General features: G+C 39.2%; 1 protein-coding gene across 33 annotated transcripts in view; it reads left to right on the plus strand.

Moving 5' to 3' along the window:
• Positions 1-23,303, plus strand: part of camk2b1 (calcium/calmodulin-dependent protein kinase (CaM kinase) II beta 1) — a 107,140-nt gene that overhangs the window by 11,876 nt on the left and 71,961 nt on the right. For all 33 annotated transcript variants that reach the window (XM_088076401.1, XM_088076397.1, XM_088076405.1 and 30 more), the window contains exons 3-5: positions 13,977-14,036; positions 15,263-15,317; positions 16,349-16,414. In XM_088076401.1, coding sequence (XP_087932527.1) covers positions 13,977-14,036; positions 15,263-15,317; positions 16,349-16,414 — 181 coding nt within the window. The remainder of the gene's footprint in view (positions 1-13,976; positions 14,037-15,262; positions 15,318-16,348; positions 16,415-23,303) is intronic.

Raw genomic sequence — 23,303 nt, forward strand, 5'->3', positions numbered from 1 at the left:
TTTAATATATTGAATGGCTCATCACCACAGCCTCAGCGTGTGAATACGTTCCTTCTGATTAGCAATTACACTGATTAATGCAGGGTATATGTCTTGGGCTTTTATTGTGAAAGGAAAGAAAAGAAGAAGTGGAGCTAATGTGCTGCCGCTGACAATATGGGAGGCAATAAGGAGTTTGCTTGGTTAAAACTGCGGGGTGTTATTATTCCATTACCTTCATTAGTACGGCAGCAATGCTAGTTAGAAGCAGAATGGCGTATTTTGCTGATCAGCTGATGTCCCATATGGCAAACGGTGCAGTAGCGCTCAAGACGGTCAGGTGTACAGACGGCACAGGAGCAGCTCAGGAGCAGCAGAGCTGTGAGTCCCTAAATGACGCCAAAACAGGACAGAAACTCTCAGCATAATCTTAATTACATGACTATTTTGGCACAAACATTTACTTGCCAGCGTGGTGGATAACCTTCTGAATTTACTTTCCAAACAGAAAATCTATTTACATTTGGCTCTTGGTGGATGTTAATTTTGGACCCTGAAATTGTCTCTTTGTAACTGCTGGATTTGTAAACAAGCAACTGTTTGCTCACAAGTTTGGCATATGAATTTAAAAGTGTGTTTACGTTCATAGCTTGTTTTTTTTTTGGCCAAAAAATCAGTTATTTTAGTTTTGAATGGCTCTGCTCTCCCAAGTTTATGTAGTTAAAGGTAGGGGCAGATATTTGACATTTTTTTTAACAATCACCAATAAAATCAAGTATGAAAAATTGTGCATATTACACTCAGCCAACACCAGGGAAGGCAGTCTGCAAATGCATGCAAAGAAGGTATCAGCATGAGAGGACCTTTTGCTTTGTGAAACTTTAGGGAACAATTTTTATTCATTCATTTTTTAAATTAAATTTTCACTGAACTTTATAAAAAAGAACTTTCTGGGAACTTGATGTTGAAAGGTTCAGTTTTGATTAAACATTTGCTGAAAGCATTTAAACAAAGTTTTGTGTTGGAGTTTAGTTATATTCCAAATTCTCAATTTCCACAAAAACATTTACACTTTTATCGTAAATGCATATTGGTTCCAAATTTCAGTTATTGATCTCATTAAGTACTGATAATCAGTATCAGTATCTGCCCTGAAAAACAGTATCGGTCGACCCCTTGTTAAAAGTGAATGTGTGGCATGTTCAATAAGAGTTTCCTAAAGTGTACATTGTCATTTGAAGGCTGTGCGCCATCATCCCGGGCAGCTGTTATGTCACTTTTGTCACATTTTGACTCAGTGTCAGTGCAGCGAGCTGCTTTTAATGAGATTTAACACATCCCAGATTATCCTGCTGCTATTAGCATGAGCCTGACTGTTAATCCCAGCAATTGGCTCTGTGAGACCTAAAGCAACACACAGACACACACACAGAATAAATAATTCACCTTTACGTTGTGCTATCATTGGACCTACATGTTTCACTCCTCCTGCTTCATCAGAGTGCAGCTGCTTGTAGATTTCTACCATATTTCTCAGGCGCGGTGTGATCTCCCCGGTTCTACGTTTGATAGCAGGACTGATCTGACCTGACTGGGAGGTGCGCGAGGCTTGTGGTGCACTTCCTACTAATGGATGAGCCATGTTGCATGAAACAGCAGAGCGGCGTTAGAGCCGGCAGAGCTGCTGCATACTACCTCTACTCCAGGTCCTATTCATAGCTCCATGACCTATCTGACATGGGCTGCTACAGCCAGCTTTTACGGCTGTCAGGAGGACTTGCCGCTCTACTTTAGAAGTGGGATTTGTCATAGGGCGTTTTGGTGTTGTGCCGTTTGTCAGGCAGCAGGTAAGGTCGCTGAGCTAAGAGACCCGGTTGCAGCGAATTAAGAGGAGCGTTTGCTTTGGACCGGCAGATGGAGATGGAGCCGCGGGGAGGGAGGGGTCATGTGAGAGAAGGCACCCCAGGCACTTGGCAGCTGAGGGCCATGCGCCTGTACGCCTACATGCCTTTAGCACGGGACTCTCATCTGACTCTCTCTTTCTCTCTGACACACACACACACACACACTCAAATAGATATTCAGACGGACATAAATGAGCAGACAGTGATGCACCGGCTCAACTGCGCAGTGAACTCTATCAATAATCTCTTATAGCTTCAAAAGCAAAGAATAAAGATTTCTTGTTTATTGCAGATAACATTATTTGATTAAATTTAGATTTTTATTTCATATATGTAAAAAAAAAATCATGAGTGGACAGACGGAAAAAAGTAATATTTACAAAATACGTTTGTTCAAAACACTTAAAAAAAAACCCCACCTGTTCAAAGGTGCTTTTAATGTATAATTAATGTCATATGAACTTTAATGTTTTGCCTATTTTATTGTGTATTTTAGTGTATTTTATTTTATGATTTTTTTTGTCTTTGAGTACCTTGAAAAGTGCTCTATAAATAAAATGTATTATATTTATTATTAAACCTTAGGGCCTGCTTTAATATCATGCACACTTGCATCTCTCAGAACACAAATTGCGCTTTTCAGAATCAGGCTTTAAAAAAATATTCTACATATGTATGATTTTCTACTATCATTGAGGTTATTTTTTTTTAACTTACATCATTCCTAATCATAAGTATCAAATACAGAATTTTAACCTTTTAGATACCAGGTTTTTGTATTGATGCCACTATGTTTTTCGATGAAAACAAAACAAAAAGAATGATTTTCAATATATTACATGCAAAGTACATTTTTAAAAAATATATTATCACAGCCGGGGTATGTCAATGATTTGCAGTAACATTGATTTTTTCGAACTACAGTTTGAATGGGTTTCAGTGGTGCATATTTTGCACTTAACAGTATGAATTTAACAATTTTGTTAGCGTATCTCAGACTTATTGTTGCGCTGAGCTGGAAATTTCAAGATTAAACAAAAATACACTATCTTGCCAAAACGTTTGCTATATGCATGAAAACAGCCGAATAAAGAATGCAAAGCGCATAAAATGCACCTAACAGTCCCTAACAGTGAAAAACTTGAAGCAAAATAAATGTCAAACACTTGATGACTTGGTTTGCACACTCAAAGGACTGAGAAGTACAAACCTATTTAACGTCGCCCCTCGTCCAGCTTCCTTATTGAACCTAATGAATTTTCCTAACTCGTCTAAATATAGTATCAATTTTCTTTTATCTTTTTTCATACAAAAAAAACCAAAAACGTATTAACACACACAGCCAGGGTTCTCTGTGTCGTCCAATCACCCCAGCCTCTTGCAGCCAGGAAAAGGTTAATGCCTATCCAACACATGTCAACAGGAAATGTAGGACAGGTCTGTTGGGCAAGGCTTCCAGCCAATCACTGAGCCTGTTTGCTGGCTGTGATGTCTGGATGGAGGTTGCCAGAGGTTGCTGTATGGCCTTGTAATGTATCTCTACAGAGACTACTACTGGAGAGGAGTTGTGTATCTTTTCAGGTGTGTGTCCATATGCGTGTGTGTGTGTGTGTGTGTGTGTGTGTGTGTGGTGTTTGAGAGATTCAGCTGCAATGCAGTAGCAGCAATCTGACCTGGTTTTGGCCAGCCAGCTTTGTGTCAATGTCAAATAAGCAGGACAGATGTAGTCACCTCAGTCGACTACGTGTTAAACATTATTATAAAGTCAAATCATATTCCTTTTGAGTACACGTAAGTACTTCTGTGTGTGTGTGTGTGTGTGTGTGTGTGTGTGCGTGTGTGTGTTAGAGGTTGACAGATTATCGGCCTGGCCAATTATTGGGACTAATTTGTGGCATTTTGTTACTTATCTGTATCGGTGTTTTGTTTTAATGATCGCTGATAAAAATAATTGTAAAACCACAGGGATCTAATTTTATTTATTCATTTTTTATTTAAATTTTCACTTGACTTTAAACAAAGTTTTGTGTTGGAGTTTGTTATATTCCAAATTCTAAATATTGACAAAGATTTTAATTTTTATTGTAAATGCTTATCAATTCCAATTATTGGTCTCATTAACTACTAATAATTGGTATTGGTATTGACCCCCTAGTGAGTGTGTGTATGTGTGTGTGTGTGTGTGTGTGTGAGTGTGTGTGTTTGTGAGAAGTGGAGAGCCATGTAGTGAGAAAACGCCTGTTGCTTATTAAAAACCACATGAAATTTTATACTTGATGTTCTCAGTATATTTATTTTCTATATAAAACCTGGGACAAGCCACGATACATCGAGTACATTCGATATATATCGCCCACTTCTGCTTTACCTGAACGTAGATATTATGTCCCTCTGTCCTGTCGTTATTATAAATGTTCAGGAAACAGACGGCTGCCTCCGGACTTCTCTGACCACAGTGCAGTTCAACATTTCCCAGCAGGCTCGAGTCGCACTGATGCTGCGAGTCAAATGTTCTGAACAGCGGTTATATCTGGCCGTCTTTGTGGCTGTCTTTTTACATCTCCTCCCCTCCTGAGACTTAAGTCCTCACTGGTGATGATTAACCCAAATTCATTCCTCTCCTCTCCGCTCGCCCGTACGCACAGACAGAGTCGGCTGAACGCTGTCCTTGGGTTATCTCGCTCAGTGAACACAGTGCTTCTGTTCTTCTCTGCAACCTATCTCCTCCTGCTTGTCCTCTTATCTCCACTTCCTCTCTCCTTCCCCTCAGGACCAGTCCTCCTCCTCCTCCCTTCCCCAGCACTCTCATTTCTTATTTAACCTGCTGCATCACCAGCACAGGATTGTTATCTGACTGCCTGGCTGTTTGAATGACTGAATGTATGAATATTTGAAGCAGCCTGCACTGCCACATTCCCATATTCGCATAAACTCATTACAGGCAGCGCGGAGCACGGAGGTTCTGTTCTGATCCCAGCTGTTGGCTACAAAAAAACAGGATAACATGTTTTTGCGTTTATGAGAAAGGGCATTTTGAACATGTGCACTTCTTGAGGGATCTCTTTCACCCTCAGGGCCCGCTTTAATAGTACACACACTCGTATCGCTCTCTACACAAAATGCGCTTTTCAAAATCGAGCTTTAAAAAATGTTTGTAAATACTTTCTACTTTCATTTAGTATTTTTTTTTCAACCAACATCAAACCTAATCAGAAATACCAAATATTAATTTATTTTCAGAATTTTTACACTTTAAATTCCCTTTTTCTTGTCATGGTGCCATTATGATTTTAAATTTAAAAAATGCAAAAATGCAAAAAAATAATTAATTTCAACATACTTCAAGTAGTAGAGTAGAAAAGTAGATTTTTTAATAACAGTCTGGGATATGTCAATGATTTGCAGCAATGTTGATTTTGACAGTGCACCTATTGGAGTAGCATGTATACTCTGCAGATGCCAAATATGGTAATAAACTATGTCATTAGGTGGAAAATAGTAAAAATGACAAATTCCAAGGAAAAAAAAGTTTGAATATCAGTCAGCTGTGGGATCAAAAACTGCGGTTTGAATGGGTTTCAATGGTGCACTTTTTGTACTTAACAGAATGAATTTAACAATTTTGTTTACACAGTTTGTTTTAGACTTCCATTAGGAACTGAGCTAGATTAAACAAGAGTACACATTCTTGCCAAAATTTAATTTAATTTATTCATCAACACAGTCAAAATTTTCAAAAAATTAAAAATTAAAAATGCGTAAAATGCACCAAAGCGTCCCTAAGGGTCACTAAAAAAACTCTGGCTGTAAAGCTGCTGGAAGCACAGCAATGACTCACTTAAACACAACCTGGTTTCTTATTTGTTGGCCTTGAAATTTGTTCTGCAGATTTGCAGACCAAGTTTTGTCACGATACCAAAATTATGACTTTGATATGATACTTGCCAAAATATCTCAATACCAATACTGACATGGTGCCAAGGCAGAGGCCCAAAATATTAGAAAGTAATTTGACTAAATAGACACCAGAAAAAGCTCAGTAGAGTGCAGACCTCTGCCAGAGAGGTGTATTTAGTCATTTGTTTTCAGTCTATTTTCGTGCACTACAGTGTGCAGGCTAATAATTTTTCTACATTTCCAGTTAATATGATAGATGTTTACTATTTTCACCCTCAATTAAGTTGTCATTTATGAGCTGTTAAGTGCTTTCTTGTTTGTTTGTTCATACATGTAGGTGTGTTTTTAACAGTGATAGATCTGCATAGGTTGAAAACATTTTATACAGACGGCCTTTGTGGTGACTGTGGACCTGCCCTGACTGTGGGCTTTGTAAGCTAAATCGTGCCATATTTCGCTTAGTGCGTGTGCTCTGTGGACAAGCAGTAGAGGGTCGGCAAGTGCACTTGTATTTTAAGCCATGCCTCTCCAACTATGCCTGCAGGGCGTGGAAACAGAGCGATGCACACACACTCAGTAGAGCAGTGTGTGTGTGCTGCGAGCGAGCCGCTGTCACACATCGATTCAACTCAGGAAATATAGCTTTTATTAAAACACTGTCGTACTTAAAGTACTGAGTAGGGCTGGGTGATATGACTTTAGAATAACATCACAATATTTTTAGGCTGCATCACAACACACAGCATATATCTCAATAGTTTTAAATCTTCAAACTACTGTAAACTAAAATACATTATTAAATGAACTACAGGTACAAATAAGTAGCTGCTGCAATAAAATGAAGTTACATAAACTACTGTTATGATAAAGTTTAATAAAATACTGTTATGATAAAGTTTAATAAAATACTGTTAATATATTAAATAAAGTGAAGTATATTGGGTTTTTTTTAAGTATTCTTAAAGTGAAGTTAAATAAAGCATTTTTCTAATTAAATAAATCAAAGCGGAACCCGGGGTGCTTTTATTTTGAAGGATTGGGCTCGTCTCGGCCAAAGTGTTGATATTTTCCCCACATTCGGTATTGTTTTCGACCTCCTCCATGTTCGTTTGTTTGGTGCCGTGTATTGTGTAGACGCCCCCCTCGGCCACGTGGACGGACACAAAGACGTAAACAAAATAAACGATATTGTATGACGTGAAACGATAGATGTCAACGCCGTAACCCACAGCCCGACTAATAAGACGGGAGGACTGTACAGTTTTTAATGGGTAGGATACTTTTCCACTGTTAGTCTGCCATGAAGGTATTAGGCTTGGACTGTTTCTTTATTCATCAGTCGAAATTTTTTATTCAGAACTACAGCTGTAGGAGCATCAAATAAGACGATGATACCTGAGAGCATCTTGACAATTCTCCACGCTTCCCCTCTCCTTTCGGTTATCTCACCCAGTACAGACAGTGAGCCTTCTTTATGTGCAGTACTTGTGAAGAGCAGCTTTTATAAAACCTTGTATGAGCGGTCTGAAAAGGCTGATTGTCAGTCATTCAGCGTGTTGGCTGTAGCTTTATCTCCCATTGATCCGGCCAGCCTGAGACCGCGGGGGTAAAGCCCCTGAGTGGTGACCTTCCTTGTTACACAGGAGGTTGGTGTATTTCATCTTAAGTCAAATCTCCAGCTTTAAATCCCCAGGTAAGTTCTCGATGACCCCATGAAGTGCTCCAGTTTCAGGATCTTAAGTAATAGCGTCATTGCAGAGAGGCACAATTAATTTCACATGTTATCATTTTTATTTGCTTGATGATAACAGAATAACGCTGTCTCAGCATTATTGAAACAGCAAGATTTATAAACTGTGTTTACTTTTAGAGGCAGTCTGTGTTCCAATACTCATAATACCATAACAAATATTATGGCAAAATAACATTTATTATTTCCCAAAACATAGTATGTCAAACACAATATGCAAAAAAATCTGGATGTATTTTGCAGTGTAGACATCACAGACTTTTGCTGCGTTCCAGATCGCATACTTTTTCTTTTTAGTTTTAGTACGTACTGCAACTGCCCGTACAAAGTACATACTGTTGTATGCAGTATGCATGCAGTTGACATACTTAACCATTCTAAGGTAACATTCGTTCAAATGTTGGTTGCCATTTTTTCACTCATTTATCCATTTAGCTTCCTGCAGTGATAGTATATTAAGATATTAATTGTACACACGAGTCGCAAAACACTTACTTACTTACACTTGAATGTGCTGTCATCTGTCATTCTGTCAAACCAACTGGCATCTGTCAGTGAGCTGTCAAATGTTTGTGCTCTCTCGACTTTGTTTATATTCGTGCGACACACCATGACGCATGTGATGCATCATCTGCTGCACAGAGGATTGTGGGTCAGAATAGCCAGAAAAGCATGCTGGCTTGCATATACTGCAAAATGTAGCCGGGTGTAGCAGTACATCCTGGTATTTTTGGCATACTGCATACTGATTTCAAATAGATTCAAATACAGGAGGTGTAATTTCAGGGTACTCCAGTCTGTTTTGCTAGTGGCATATTATGTTATGAAAGCAAAGTGTGTATAAAATTATGGAGGTTTTATTATGTACAAGCTTTTTTGTTGTAGAAAACGTTTCTCCCAAGTGTCGGGAATCTGAAAGTGAAAAAATAAACATTGTAATTATTGTAGTTAGAAAAAATTGGCACACTTTTCCAAAAAAAAGTCCTATCATGTTTTGCAGTTGTTTGTGTATCCCATTATCTGTGCCATTCTGCAAAGCAGCACCTATCTATGATGCTGCAGAGGGCCACATCACACTCCTGACACTTCAGAGAGGGCCCTGATTCTCCTGCCTGCTCTGCCTGCAGTCAACACAGAGTTTACATCCATATGAGGCCCTGCTGCTTGTTACACTGTCTCCTGATTTACCCTTGTCTCATTATTATTATTATTATTATCGTTATCATCATTATTATTACCATTATTAATACCATTATTGTTATTATTATTATTATTATTATTATTATTATTATTATTATTATTACTACTATTATTATTATTATTATTATTTTAGGGGCTACCACTGTTTATTCTAATGCAGCAGGTGTTGCCAATAACACAGATCGATAGATACAGCAGGATTCGGCCAATCACAGTGCAGTTTGCTTTAGATGACGTGTACATACGTAAGCGTATACAAACCGTCGACTCGTCTTCCGATTGGTGGACAAGACCGAAACAAACCTCTGACCTCTCCAAAGGAATTATGGGAAACCAATATGGCGTTTAGCATGGATGCTAATGTACGTTTATCATCGAAATATGGATAAAATATGGACGGAAGACACCCAATATCGGATCTGTGTTATGGATTTATTGAAAAAGGTCCCGTAAAAACACCCCAATTCCCAGAGTGGATAGAGGAGCTTCTAACAGAGCTACGGTGCGGCGGAGGCGTCACTCTGAGCGGCAGAGCCGGCAGCTTTCACCGGCGACAAAAGTAAGACGATCCGACAAGCAAAATTATTAAGACTTTTCTAAATAATAAGCCTTTAGAGGGTTAAGAATAGGCTGTATTTAATAAATATAATCTATAATCGATGTTTAGGATTTTTGAATCGATTCTGAATCGTTAAAAACGAAAATGGTGATTCTTATGTGAATCGATTTTTTCTCCTCCCACTACTAAATATTGTTTTAGTGTGAGTAACGCGGGGTTTAATACCTACATACCAGGCCAAAGATGGTGCCTGCTCATTCAGATGGACTTGGTGCCTGTGCCAACAAAGTTTTCTAGCTTCCGGGTTTACTTTCTTGGTATGCGGCTGAATATGTGCAGTAGTTTTTCCTCCAGCTGCCAGTTTCTGTTCGGCTCATTAATTTCATATCGCGATAACGATGTGGATTTTAAAATCGCTTTCTCGGCTTGAAGAAAGTTTCACAAATATGAATCATCCAATGCTTAAAAATTAAAAAAGAAAAAGATTCATAATTGCCCTTGTTTGAAGTTTAAGGTGTGCTGTCAACAGATTTACAGGCTTTTATAATAGTGGTCTATGGGGAAAATTGCTTTTTTTTTAGGTCACAGAGATTTTTTTTGCTCCAAAACCGCAAGTAACCATTGAGAAAAATTGGCTGCAAGACTGAGCAGCTCCTGGGGGCCTCATGCCAGCCGGCGTGCTTTCTGGCTGTTCTGACCAACAATCCTCATTGAAGACGTCTCTCTGAGTGAGCCGCAAACAGATGACAGTTTGTTGGCAGCTGATTGACGGTGCAGTGAAGTGACTGATGAGCAGTCTAATGGTTAATAATGGGAATATTACATAATGCATTTGTTGGCATTTTTTAATATTTAATGTTATATTGTACAGTTTATGCAGTTTCACCTTAGGGGTTAAACATTGTAAAGTAACAACAGCAAAGCTCTCTAGGCTGACTGCTGTCTCTGTCGAGCTTGGCAAATGGCGTTTCGTTTTGTCTCCATAGTAACAGATACGTGCAAGAGGGTCAATGTTCAGGGTGAAATGTTATGAAGAAGTCCTGATTGTGTGCATGCACTCTTTGTGAGAGCAGCTGCAGTACCTCCTGAAAGTAAAAAGAGTAAGCGTGCGATTCTTAACGCCCCCTGCTTATTAACAAAGAGGATGATGTCCTTTTTAAATTGATTTTTAATTAATAAAATACATTTAATTCTTTTTACCATCACATCTATCCATATAGTTTCCAGTGCAGGCGTCAGTCATGCCGTCCTACAAATATGTGTAGATGACAAATGCCCAGTTAGACCATCTGCTAGACAAAGCTAAGATGAACCGTTGCGTTCACTCAGAGCCAATTTTGTTCCTGCAGAGTAAACGTCAGCAGATGCCAGAGACAGAATGAAATGCGATGCCTGTGCTCATGGCATGTTTTCTGCCGTTTGACATTGTAGTATGATGGATAACATGTCTGGGAGCGTTCAACACAAGCATGTGACATTTGGTCATTTTTAAGACGTGGCATTAAGCCAGTCAGGGTGGATTCAGCTGGAGGGAGAGCGCGGCAGCGCAGTGAGGAACCTGTAAAGGTGTCATCCTTTAGTAGCAACCATGTCCTTACTTGGGTAAAAAATTCCTGATACGTCTTTCCCAATGATTAACAAATAAATCGTTCAGTTAATTTCTGAACATACTGATAAGCTGTGACGAGATCTTCATTTTTAAAGTTTAATCACATTAACAGTTTCTGAAATGCAGCTTGTGAAACAGGAACAAACAAACAAACAAAAAACATTCAGTGTGTCCATAGCTGCCTCCAAAAACCAAAATGAAAAATTGAAGAATGAATCAAAAGTGTGAGAAAAAAACAAAATAACAACAAGCAATGTTGTATTCTTTAAACAGAAAGAGAGCAACCAGGCTTTATGCATACTAATCGCCCTTGCATTTTTTTCCTCCTTCATCCTCCTCCTCTGCTCCCCCTTTGACGCTCCCCCACTCCTTTCTCCGCCTCGCTCCTCTCGTCTTCTAAGACTATAATCACTGGGCTTACACTTCACTGTCACTCCTCAACGCCAGCGTGAATGTGTGCGCTCGTGTTTTGCCAGTTTATCTGTGAGCTGCATGTACTGTTCATGTGTAGATTGTGTGTATATGTGCGTGTTTTTAAGCCCATGCAACTTGCTTGGGGGGGGACACATGCATTTCCATGTTTATGCTAACTGCTGTGCTCTGCATGCCTGCACACACAAGGTGGTCCACCCCCTTGTGTGTGTGTGTGTGTGTGTGTGTGTGTGTGTGTGTGTGTGTGTGTGTGTGTGTGTGTGTGTGTGTAAGATTGCTGCCTGCTTGATAACAATGGAATCATGGTTCACTAGCATCATTAAGCTGTTATATAAGCGCATGCACACACACGTAAATAATCTACACACATACTTGGTCTTCTTCGCAGACAATAACTTAGTAGACCTGTATTCTGACGCACAGGGAATGATATTATAATTATGTTATTCATACCCTGATGTATTTGTTCTGTTGGAAAAAGGAAAAAAAGTTTCTCACCAGTGTGAAAATGCAGTGTGGGAATATGGAAAATCTGCATGCAGATTTACAGCTATGCACACTGAGTTTGGTCAGATAAATAATACATGAATAAATATCTTATTTTGAGAGGAGAAAGTGGCGATGTCCTTCTTGAGAATGAAAAGAGGAAGATTCTGGGTCTACCCAATATTTGAAGTGCACGGAGCATGGCGAGTTTCATTGACTGATTTGTTAGCAATATTAGCGACATTACCATCATATCCCAGCTGCTGGGCGATCTGCACATATTGTCCTTTTTTTGGTTGGTGAAGTTGTCATCACAGCATCATACAGTTTGGGTGTTGAGAAACCAAATCAATGAGACGTTCACCCATTTTGGCAGTCTGGAGGCATGACATCAGTTAGAGCAAAGGGTTTCATCGGTAAAACGTCTGTATTTTGGCAGGCGGAAAACTGATGAAAAGGAGGTCCATTTGATTTTTTTCCCAACACAAATGTACTGCAGAGCCCACAAAATCCTTTTTCTTATTTTTTTTTTCTTATCTTATTTTTTTGTGTGAATTTTACAAAAAAGGCTACAATAGAGCAAAATCTAACAAAAGAAAATTAAGTTATCAGTCATGTTTTTTTGTGGGCTGAAAATGTTAAATTACCTGCTTTAAGTTTTAGGGACGCATAATATTGGGGTTTTTTGCCGATATCCGATATGCCAATGTATACCAACGGTTTTGTTCGTCAACCAACGTGTATATCGATATATCCACTTTTTTCCATGACCTAATTTTCGTGATCATCAACTCTTTTCTGTAGTGCAAATAAAATCATATTATGCATTCTGTTATTGTGACTGCCCACCAGCAGATGGAGACATGAAATAATAATAATAATAATAATAATAATTAATAAACTTTATTTGTATAGGACCTTTCATGCAAGAAATGCAGCCCAATGTGCTTTACAAGAAAGACATTAAATGCACCAATGTTTCACATCAAAACACATAAAAGACAAAAAAATTTCATAAAGCCTGCATATAAAAATACTAGTTAAAGTAAGATGAAATAAGGATAAAAAATGAGTGCCCAGAATGCATAACATAACATTGACATAACTGACATTATTAATTAAAAAAAAATAAAAATAGAGAATACAAAATGCAAAAAAAATAGAATGCTTTTCAATGTATATAATTTTTAGGGCTGGACCCGAATATTCAGCTATTCGTTCATTGGATAGGATAGGATTTGGGTTTTAATTCAGACACTCAGATATTCTATTTTTATTTGTTTATTTATCTATTTATTTTTTGAGGACGGATGTTGTTTCAGTGTTTGTGATCTTGCTGTTGCCTTCAGTGTGTCTGTTTGACTTCAAGGATGCACACAGTTTCTTGCATTCAGACACTAAATGCAAACATAACTTTTGTTTGTTTACAAGTTCGCTCTGTAGGGAGCCTTCAAGTTAATGCGATGGCTACTCAGGACTTTTTCAAGCACAAATTTGTATCATGAATTTCTTCATTCTGTCATCACCAGTTGTTTGGTTTGAGTGGATTTTACAAAATATTCTCATCCCAGCACATATCGGTGTCTAAAGTTAAAGTAATTAAGCCTATTAATTGTTATATGTTGATGAAACAGCATCCACTTTTAATGAAATGTTTGTTTTTAGCTGTATATTGAAATGGCACAACAATGGCATGACTATAGAAAGAAAAACACTGAAGATGATATCATATTATACATCCATTGCCCCAATATTAACATCCTACCTTCGCTGTGATAGATAGATACATTGATTTTTTTAATCTCGTTGTTAATGTTTCCATCCATCTATGGAGATACTCTTCAAAATCTCTAGAAAACCTGCAGAATAACTCATCTTATTTCCGCTATGTCAGATTTATGCCTATTTATAATGTGCATATTGTAGTTTATTTGTCACTGTGCTTCGTAACTCAGACACAACCGAGTGTGATTTTATCAGACTTTGAGATTAAATGTCTCCACAGTATTTTGACATTTTCACATTTAACCCGATTGTCCCTGCAGGGCTGCTACAATATCAGGTCATACTGAGAAAGTGTATTTGCAGTCAGATTTTAAGAATAACTCCTCATTATCTCTCTCTCTCGTTCTTGTTCTCTGTCTCTCTGTCGCCCTTCAGATCACCAGAAGCTGGAAAGAGAGGCTCGGATCTGTCGCCTGTTGAAACACCCCAACATCGGTAAAGACATTTGTGTTCCTCTTACTGCCAACATCTGTCTGATTTAAAGAATCAAAATGAAACTCGTCTACTACCACTTACTTCAGAGTGAAAACGTTTGTTTTTTTATTGTTGTTTTGATTTAGCAAAACATCCATTTATTACTTTTTCTTATTAAGTATATCACATTACTGCCACTTTAAAGTGAGATCAATTTCTTTGTATTAACTAGAATTATTCCCAATTAGCAGAATAAAATATACTAATACACAAGTGTAACCTGATATCCGTATATATGTGTGTGTCGAGTAGACCCCTTCATTAGCAGAACCCCCCACTATTTTGTAAATATGTATAATGTAAGACTCAACTATTATGGCTCCCTGTGGTACGTAATACATAATATATACTGCATAAACATACTGAGAATTGTGTAAAAAACTCAAGTTTTACACAAACTTCCTGCAGTTATTACATCATCTTCATTTTTGTGTTGCATGTGTTTGTTTTTTTACCTGCTCCTTTTCCGTTTTTGTTCTGTGAAGCACTTTGGGCTGCATGATTGTATAAAAGGTGCTATATAAACAATGTTTGATTTAATCTGAAATTTAGAGAGCACACACAGAATACTTATAAAGGTAGGAGTCGACCTATATTGTTTTTCTGGGGGCAGATACTGATTTTAGTAGTTAATGAGACCGATAACAGATATTTCGACCGAAAAATAAAAAATCCTTCTGTCATTACTTAGAATTTGGAGTATAAAAAACTCCAACACAAATCTTTGTTTAAATATCTTTAGCAAATGTTGAACAAAAAATGAAATGTTGATCAAATTAACAGCAAGTTCCCCACAACTTAAAAAAAAAAAGTCTAGTGAAAATTTAAATGAAAAATTAACAAACAAAAAGAGCTCCCTTAAGGTTTTACAAACTAGAAGTTCCTCCCATGCTGACACTTTTTTTTAAACTTGTTAATTATTTAATTTTATTCAGCAATAACTAAAATAAATTGCAGATACAGATAATCTTCAAAATTCCAAATATGGGCCCGTAATCAGCCAGGCCGATAATCTGTTGATCCCCATAAAAAAGGCAAAAAAGCACAGAGCCAGCCCCACACACCCACAGCTGTCAGCTACCACACACACATCGAGATCTGTGGGAAACACTGAAAAAATAGAAAAAATGATTAATATGCAGAGAAACAGACGTTTATCTGTCAGTCTTTTTTTATCTTTCTTCCAGTTCGTCTTCATGACAGTATATCAGAGGAGGGATTCCACTACCTCCTGTTTGACTTGTAAGTTATCCTCCTCTCCTCTCCTCTCCTCTCCTCCCCCCTCCTCTCCTCTCCTCTCCTCTCCTCTCCTCTCCTCTCCTGTCCCCTCCTCTCCTCTCCTCTCCTCTCCTCTCCTCTCCTCTCCTGTCTCCTCTCCTCTCCTCTCTTCTTCTCTCCTCTCCTGTCCTCTCTTCTCTTCTCCTCTCCTCTCCTCTCCTCTCCACTTCTCTCCTCTCCTCTCCTGTCCTCTCCTCTCCTCTCCTCTCCTCTCCACTTCTCTCCTCTCCTCTCCTCTCCTCTCCTCTCCTCCTCCTCTCCACTTCTCCTCTCCTCCTGTCCTCTCTTCTTCTCTCTCCCCACTCTCCCGTTCTCTCGTCTCCTCTCCTCTCCTCCTCTCCTCTCCACTCGTCTCCTCTCCTCTCGTCTCCTCTCCTCCTCTCCTCTCCTCTCCTCCCCTCCCCTCTCTTCTCTCTCCTCTCCTGTCCTCTTCTCCTCTCCTCTCCTCTCCTCTCCTCTCCTCTCCTCTCCTCTCCTCTCCTCTCCTCTCCTCTCCTCTCCTCTCCACTTCTCTCCTCTCCTCTCCTGTCCTCTCTTCTTCTCTCCTCTCCTCTCTCGTTCTCTCCTCTCCTCTCCTGTCCTCTCCTGTCCTCTCCTCTCCTGTCCTCTCCTCTCCTCTCCTCTCCTCTCCTCTCCTCTCCTCTCCTCTCCTCTCCTTCCTCCTCCACCCTGATTCTCCACCCTTGCCTACATATACAATTACATAACTCTCTTTCTCCTATATCCCCCCCAACCACCACCCACGCCCTCCACATCCATCTCTTGGCACATCTAGTTTCCAAGGTAACAGTGTGGGAAGGGGGAGGATCGGGGGGGAAGGGGGGACGCCGTAGGAATCCTCGCTTTATAGCCTTCATAGACCCCACCTCCCACCTCCCACCTCCCTCCAATACAAGTATCCCAGTATTAAAGTCTCTGTGTGTGTGTGTGTGTGTGTGTGTGTGTGTGTGTGTGTGTGTGTGTGTGTGTGTGTGTGTGTGTGTGTGTGTGTGTAGGGTGACCGGAGGTGAACTGTTTGAGGACATCGTAGCCAGAGAGTATTACAGCGAGGCCGATGCCAGGTGAGAGCGCAGCCTTCCCTCCTTGTATGTGTGAAAGGGCTCCTCCTTGTCCTTATATGGCCTTTGTCTCCTGTTGTCTTCTCTTGTTTGTTTTTTTTGTTTTTTTTCTTTTTATGTATTTTTTCTTTTCTTTTGTGACTCCGCTCTGCTCTCTTTTCTACTCTTCGCTCCTCTTTTTCTTCTTTATCCTGTCCTGTTTTCTGCTCCTCGCGTCCCTTCTCTGCATGTTTTCTTGTTCTTTGCTGACTTTTTTCTGTTTGTTTTCACTGCCCTCTTTTGTTTTATGTTGCTTTTTCTTGTCTCTCTTGCTAGTTGTTTCTCTTTTTTTCTGTTAACTTTCCATTTCACCCCCTTTTCACTCTTTTCTTTTTAATTTTTCACCATTCCTCCTCTGTCCATTGTATTTTCCTCTACCTACCGCACAGACACAGGAGCAACATCAAAGTCCAGGTTTGACCAATATGGGTTTTCAAGGTCGAAGCGGATTTTCTCATAATCTGCTTTTAGGTTTTTCAAATCTGAAAAGTGTGGTGCCTGTTTATTTTGGATTATTCAGTGCCCAGTGTAAGCAAAATCGGCAATGAAAAGGAGTTAAGAGTCTTCAAGTTCCCTTTCAGAGTGCAGCACGGCTTTTTGGGATCTTCATTTTACGTCTAATGTCTTTTAGTCAAAAGGAAGAACTATTTAACACAAGGAAAATTATTTAGATTCAAACATCTTGAAAGTCTCCCTCAACTCAAAAATATGTTTTTCTTACATTTACATCCCCTGAAAAGTCTGACCTTGACTCTGCCGACTTGTATCTGTGCATTGTTTGTCACTGGAGAGGAGTTTCTGCCGACACCGAGCCCCGTCTATTTTCCTGGATAATACAGCTGCTCAGCAAACACTTCAGAGACAAAAACAGACAGTTCAGAGCTGAAGAGTTGAGAAAGGATGTGCACCGCGTTGCTGTGCATGAAAGTAATAACACCTGTGGGACAGCTGGCATAAAGCAAAGGATCAGATCGGGCTCTGTAGTTAGGGATGGGGATCGAAAGTCGAGTCCTTTGGGTCCTATGATGTAACGTTACATCTTAAGTCGAGTCATGTCATTTAAATCCAATCACTGGTCCGCATACATCGATGAAATGAGGTTGGATAAGGTTTCATTGTGATGTCTTCAAGGCCAGCTTAGTAAAATTACTGTTAGGCGACGGTAAATAAAGCCTCATCATGATGTGTACAAATATAATGTCAAGAAAGAGAAAACTTAGTTTATGGCGCGAAACTTGAATAATACAGTTGTTTGGGTGAAAAACTTGTTTTCCCAGCAATATAAAAGACACTGTCACTTATTTAGCAATAAAAAAAAAAACAGTTCTGTTCATCAACATATCAACACATTAATACACTGTCGTCTCGTCTTTCCACCAAATAATAGAGAAGTGTCGATAGTGGTATCGATAAAGACTCACATGGTTAAGGAGTCTTGATAATAATGTCAATATCAGTAAAAATTAACAATCCCCATCCCTATCTATCGCTCGATAAAGCTGATCCCGATCAGTTTAAACAATCCATGACTGGCTCAGATATTGATCTTAGATATTTGGGCGTCCCTAGTAAATCTGCCAGTTTGTATAACTACTCTGTGGGAAAACCATATTAGACAAAGTATTTAAGTACTTTTAAAACATGAGCTGAGGGGGACTTTCAGTGTGTCATGTGGCAGGAAATATAGACTAAATTAGAAATTGAACAATAACACAGGAAACTCTGAACCCCAGGACAAAACAATTACTTCTAGCAATAAAAACTGCATAGTTTGTCACAAATAAAGCTGTGAATATTTATTTCTTTTTTTAATTTAAGTTTTTATTGGAGTCAAATTAGTACACATCATACAGCACAGCAAACTGACATTTTCTCTCTTTTTTTGTTTTTGTTTTGGACAGTTCAACAGAGATAAATTACAGTAAAATTATTATTATTGTTATTATTATTATATCATTTATTATTAATAAAATTATTCATGCAAGCAAACAACAACAGTAGTTGTTGAGAAGCAACCAAACATAAGGAAAGAAGGAAAGAAAACAAAGTAACAACAAAAAACAATCCAAAAAAACCCCCAACTAATATAAAAAACAAAACAAACAAACATCAAAGTTGTGAATATTTTTAATGATATATACAAACTCTTGTTGGTCAAACCTTCTTTTCTGTGATCCGGTGAGCTTGACCGGTGCAGGTGGTCCAGCGTACACCCCTACACTGTTATGTCGCCCCCTTCATTTCCCACCCGTGCCTCCCTTTACTCAAACACAGGAGAGATAAAAACAAGTAAGCAGAACAAAACAAATTTCTCCGCCCACCTGTAGTGTTTGTTTGTGGAGAGTCTCACCTTCTTTCCTTTCATTTCTTAATCTTCATTCAGCCCTATTCTTTACTTCTTTATTCACGCAGCACCACCATCACCACCACCCATGCTGTTTTATATCTCACTCCCACCACTCGTGCTGACTCATCGACACACACAGTTCACTTTTTTAACCAATGGCGGAAGAGGAAATGGAGTAGTGGGGGGGGTGGACAGACAATAGACTGAGAGAAAAGTGAGAGAGATACTTGAAAATGACAGTTGTGGCGTGGGTGTTAATCCATTCAGCAATGTTAAAAGTGAAAGTGAATAGTCTGATGTTGAAATTCGTGCCAGTGTGGCGCGGTAAATGGTTCTCTTTAGCTCTCGTCTCCACTCCAAAGCTGTTTGACTTGTAGCTTGAGAACAGTGAACTCAGGTAATTTGAGCTAAGTGTTATCTGGCTAACTGGATTTGTAACCACTTTAATTTACATTAATTCAAAATGCCCAAGCCTTAAATATCAGCTGTTTTGCATTTGAAGATGGAATGATTTTTTTAGTTTCCTGAACTGGAAAAAAATCACATAAGATCATCTGGCTTTGCCTGGAGATGACAAAATAAACTTAGTTACTTAGTTTCCACTTATTTCCACAAGTGGAAACGTCCGTTTTGATTTTCTTGGGCAGAAAGTGATCCCAGGCCAGGTTTGCAAACATGAGCTGTAGTGCACAGCTGATGTCACCCATTGCTAGATTTCTGGGTAATGAAGTCCTTAAAATTCAATTAGTCTGATTAGTTTGTTGCATTAAGTATTAAGGCAACACCCTTGCTCACCTTATAACTGCATTCACACTTTTTATGCTTCTGCGCCGGCGATAGCCAAGGCCGGAGGCAGTATGTTTACGGGCTGTCTGTCTGTCCGGCGCATTCTTGTGAACGTGATATCTCAACAACGCCAAAAGGGAATTTCTTCAAATTTGACACAAACATTCACTTGGACTCAGTGATGAACTGATTAGATCGTGGTGGTCAAAGGTCACAGTGACCTTGCATTTGTCTTAGTCTTGTGAAAATGATATCTCAATAACACCTTGAGGGAATTTAGTCAAATTTGACACAAATATTCACTTGGACTCAATGATGAGCTGATTATGTTTTGGTGTTCAAAGGTCATGGTCACTGTGACCTTGCAGCCGTCTCATTTTTGTGAACCCAATATCTGAAGATGGCCTTTAGGGATTTTCCCCAAAGTTGGCACAAACGTCCACTTGGATGCAAGACTGAACTGATTACAATCTGGTGGTCAAAGGTCAAGGTCACGGTGACCTTATGTATTTTTGGCCATAACTCAAGAACCTTCAAGAACCACCTTGAAACGGTGTGTTTATATAGATCTTCTGTGTGAGAAGCATCCATGTTTTCAGATATGGATTTAAACTGTGAGTTTCAAGTAAGTCTCTTCAGAGTTGCATTGCTGGACCAGGTTTAATCCCAGTGCAACTAACGACGCTTTTCATTGTCCATAAAACTGTTGATTATTTTCTTGATCAGTGAATTAGTTGTTTGTAGTGTTTCCTTCACCTGGTTGCTTATGAGAGCTAATCCAAAAGAGTAAACTGGAGCTGAAAGTTTTCCTATCGCTGATAACAACCAACATGCTGTTGGCTATATTGCATGTCAGTTTGCGTCAGTATAACAGCATAAAAAAAAAGTGTTTTCTGTTTTAAAAAGTACAAACAGAGGAAGACAGCAAGTACTCACCTGTCTTTTAAGTTGTTAAATCTTAAGTAAGGTCTTGAGCGCACAGCTGATATTCTTTGTTGTTTGTTTACATGAGTGCACAGCTGATTGGTAGAGTGGTTTGTTTACATGATGTTATAGAGGTGCATATTTAACACATTCAGTGTTGACAGAGAGAACTGTGGCAACAAAAAACAGTGTTTTATGTACTGTGTTATCAAGTAAAGCTGAGGCCAATATATGAGATTATAATGTAATTGTACTCATCTGTCATATGTACACTGTAAGCGGTGTAACAGCTATGGCTCTATTTTTCTATTTTCCTGCAACTTAAAGGATCTGCACAGCTGCAACAGATTTTTTTTGCCCTTTAATACCTGCAAACAAACTTTCAACTGTGTCTGGGTTAATCACTCAAACCATGAGTGAAAGTGGTTAAAATTTCTTCTGCAAGTGGCTTTTACAAGGCAGTCATTAATTTTCTAAAAACTGTGCTCAAGGTTCAGGATTTCAGTTTGCTAATTATCTGGGAATTTTGCCTGTTCGTCTCCTGTGTGCAGAGGAGGACAGTTGTTTAGTCAAAACTGCATATTTAGTAGTCTCCAAACACTGCCAGCAAATTTCTCATTGTGCCTGAAGCCAAAAAGCTCCAGTTCTGGCTTTGGTCCAGTCATTTTTGCAAGCTAACAAAGGCGTGCAGACACAGTGGACTGTAAACTGTATCCCTCTCGTGACTGGTTTTGTTGTCTGTTTGATGAATGTAGAAATGTGTCTGTATCTGGTAATAATGTAATGATTTTAATTATAATGATAGTTACATAGTAGTTTGGGAATTGGTGTAATAATATTTTACTGTGTGTGTGTGTGTGTGTGTGTGTGTGTGTGTGTGTGTGTGTGTGTGTGCGCACGTGTTTAAGCTGCCATGTACCAACAGTATTAATAACTGCCCATATAAACCCCCTAGTGATCGCTGTCTTTCCCACCCACCTTGCAACCCTCGCAGTACTTATCCTTTGCTCCTCATGCGCGTACACACACACACACACACACACACACACACACACACACACACACACTTTTCCTTCCCCTCCCCTCCCGTCTTTGAATGTCAGTCATCCAGGCCAGCCCTTCCCGCCTCCCACCCTCACTCCCTTGGAGACCAGCAAGAATTAGGACTTTAATTAGCTACGATAATTAGTCTAACACGCACACGTTCTCGCACTCACACGGACCCCAAACTGTGCTGCATCACACCTTGTCGCCCCCTGTCACAATCTATCAGAGTTTCTCCTCAGTAGTGTTTGATTGGATGGAGACCGTTATGAGTTGGGAGTAAAATACACCTGAAGCTGAATCAAGGATTTTTTCTTCACTATAGGAACAGACAGACTCAAAAGTAGAGAACCATAAACACAGAACTGTTGATTTAATAAGTTGTTTTTTATGCCTCCGTGGTGGAGATGGCAGACGCCAGAGGCACAAACGCTCGAGTGGACTCAAGAATGAGCTGATTCGATTTTGGTGGTCAAAAGTCAAAGATGAAGGTCACTCTGACCTTGTCAGTCTCGTTCTTGTGAACATGATATGTGCACACCTTGAAGAAATTTCCTCAAATTTGGCATGAATGGCCACGAGGACTCAAGGTTGTACTTATTAGATTTTGGTGGTCAAAGGTCAAAGTCATGCTGACCTTGCCTTTGTCTTATTCTTGTGAAAGTTATATTTCAAGAACACCAAGGGGGAATTTCTTTAAATTTGGCACAAATGGCATTCACATGGACTCAATGATGAGCTGATTAGAATTTGGTGATCAAAGGTCAAGGTCACTGTGACCTTGAATCTGTGTCACGCCATAATTTGTGTTTTTTGTGAATGCAATATCTGAAGATAGTCTATAAGGAATTTTCACAAATTTGGCACAAATTTCACTTGGACTCAAGAATGAACTGATTAGTAACTGGTGGTCAAAGGTCAAAGGTCAAGGTCACGGTGACCTCATACATGTTTTTAGCCATATCTCAAGAACCATCTTGAAACTGTGCTGATTTTATAGATCTTCTGTGTGTGAAGCATCCATGTCCAATGCAGAGTGACTGGTGTGTGGAGGCACGGACCTGTCTCCCCCCGTTTATTGGTCTGGTGTTGCGCAGTGCATTCTGGTAGTTGTAGTTGTCTTTAACAATAGCATCCTTTTTCTCTAGTTTCTCTGGTCATGGAGCACAAATTTTAAAAGCATTTGCGTCTCTCGACTACATACATCCTAGTTTTATTATAAGGCCATTCTTCTCCAGCAGTGACATACTTCTTTAAGCTTCTAAGTATTAACATGAATAGTTTATGCTTTACTTTCTATGGTAAATAATTTTATCTTGTTGTTTGTACATATGTTTTTATCCTTGCGTTTATTTTTTGTTGTACAGCACTGAAAACATTTCAGGAAGCAGGATTTTTTCCCCCCATTCTGATTCTGTTTTGCAAGTATTTTTACACCACACACAAGCTTGGACATGTTTTATTTCAGGACAGTGTGTATTTTAGTATTGAAAGCACACACAGGCATATGAGAGGCAGAGAAGGTGCCCTCTCTTGACATACAGACTGGCTCTGTGTTTGATTTTCCTCCCTGTATCTCTTTACTTTCCTGCAGAGAACAGTTGGACATTGTAGCTCAAAAAGCTGAGCAACTCACATTTTTTTGGCAAGTGTGACAAGCGCTGCATTTTTTTCCCTCTTTGCCCCACCAGGCGTCCATAAACAGCCGACTCCCTTGGATTGATATAATGGTTTTGGACAGTGAGATATTTG

The sequence above is a fragment of the Plectropomus leopardus genome, chromosome 4 (assembly GCF_026936395.1).
Source record: "Plectropomus leopardus strain MGB_pleo_1.0 chromosome 4, ASM2693639v1, whole genome shotgun sequence".
In the NCBI taxonomy this organism is placed as follows: Eukaryota; Metazoa; Chordata; class Actinopteri; order Perciformes; family Serranidae; genus Plectropomus; species Plectropomus leopardus.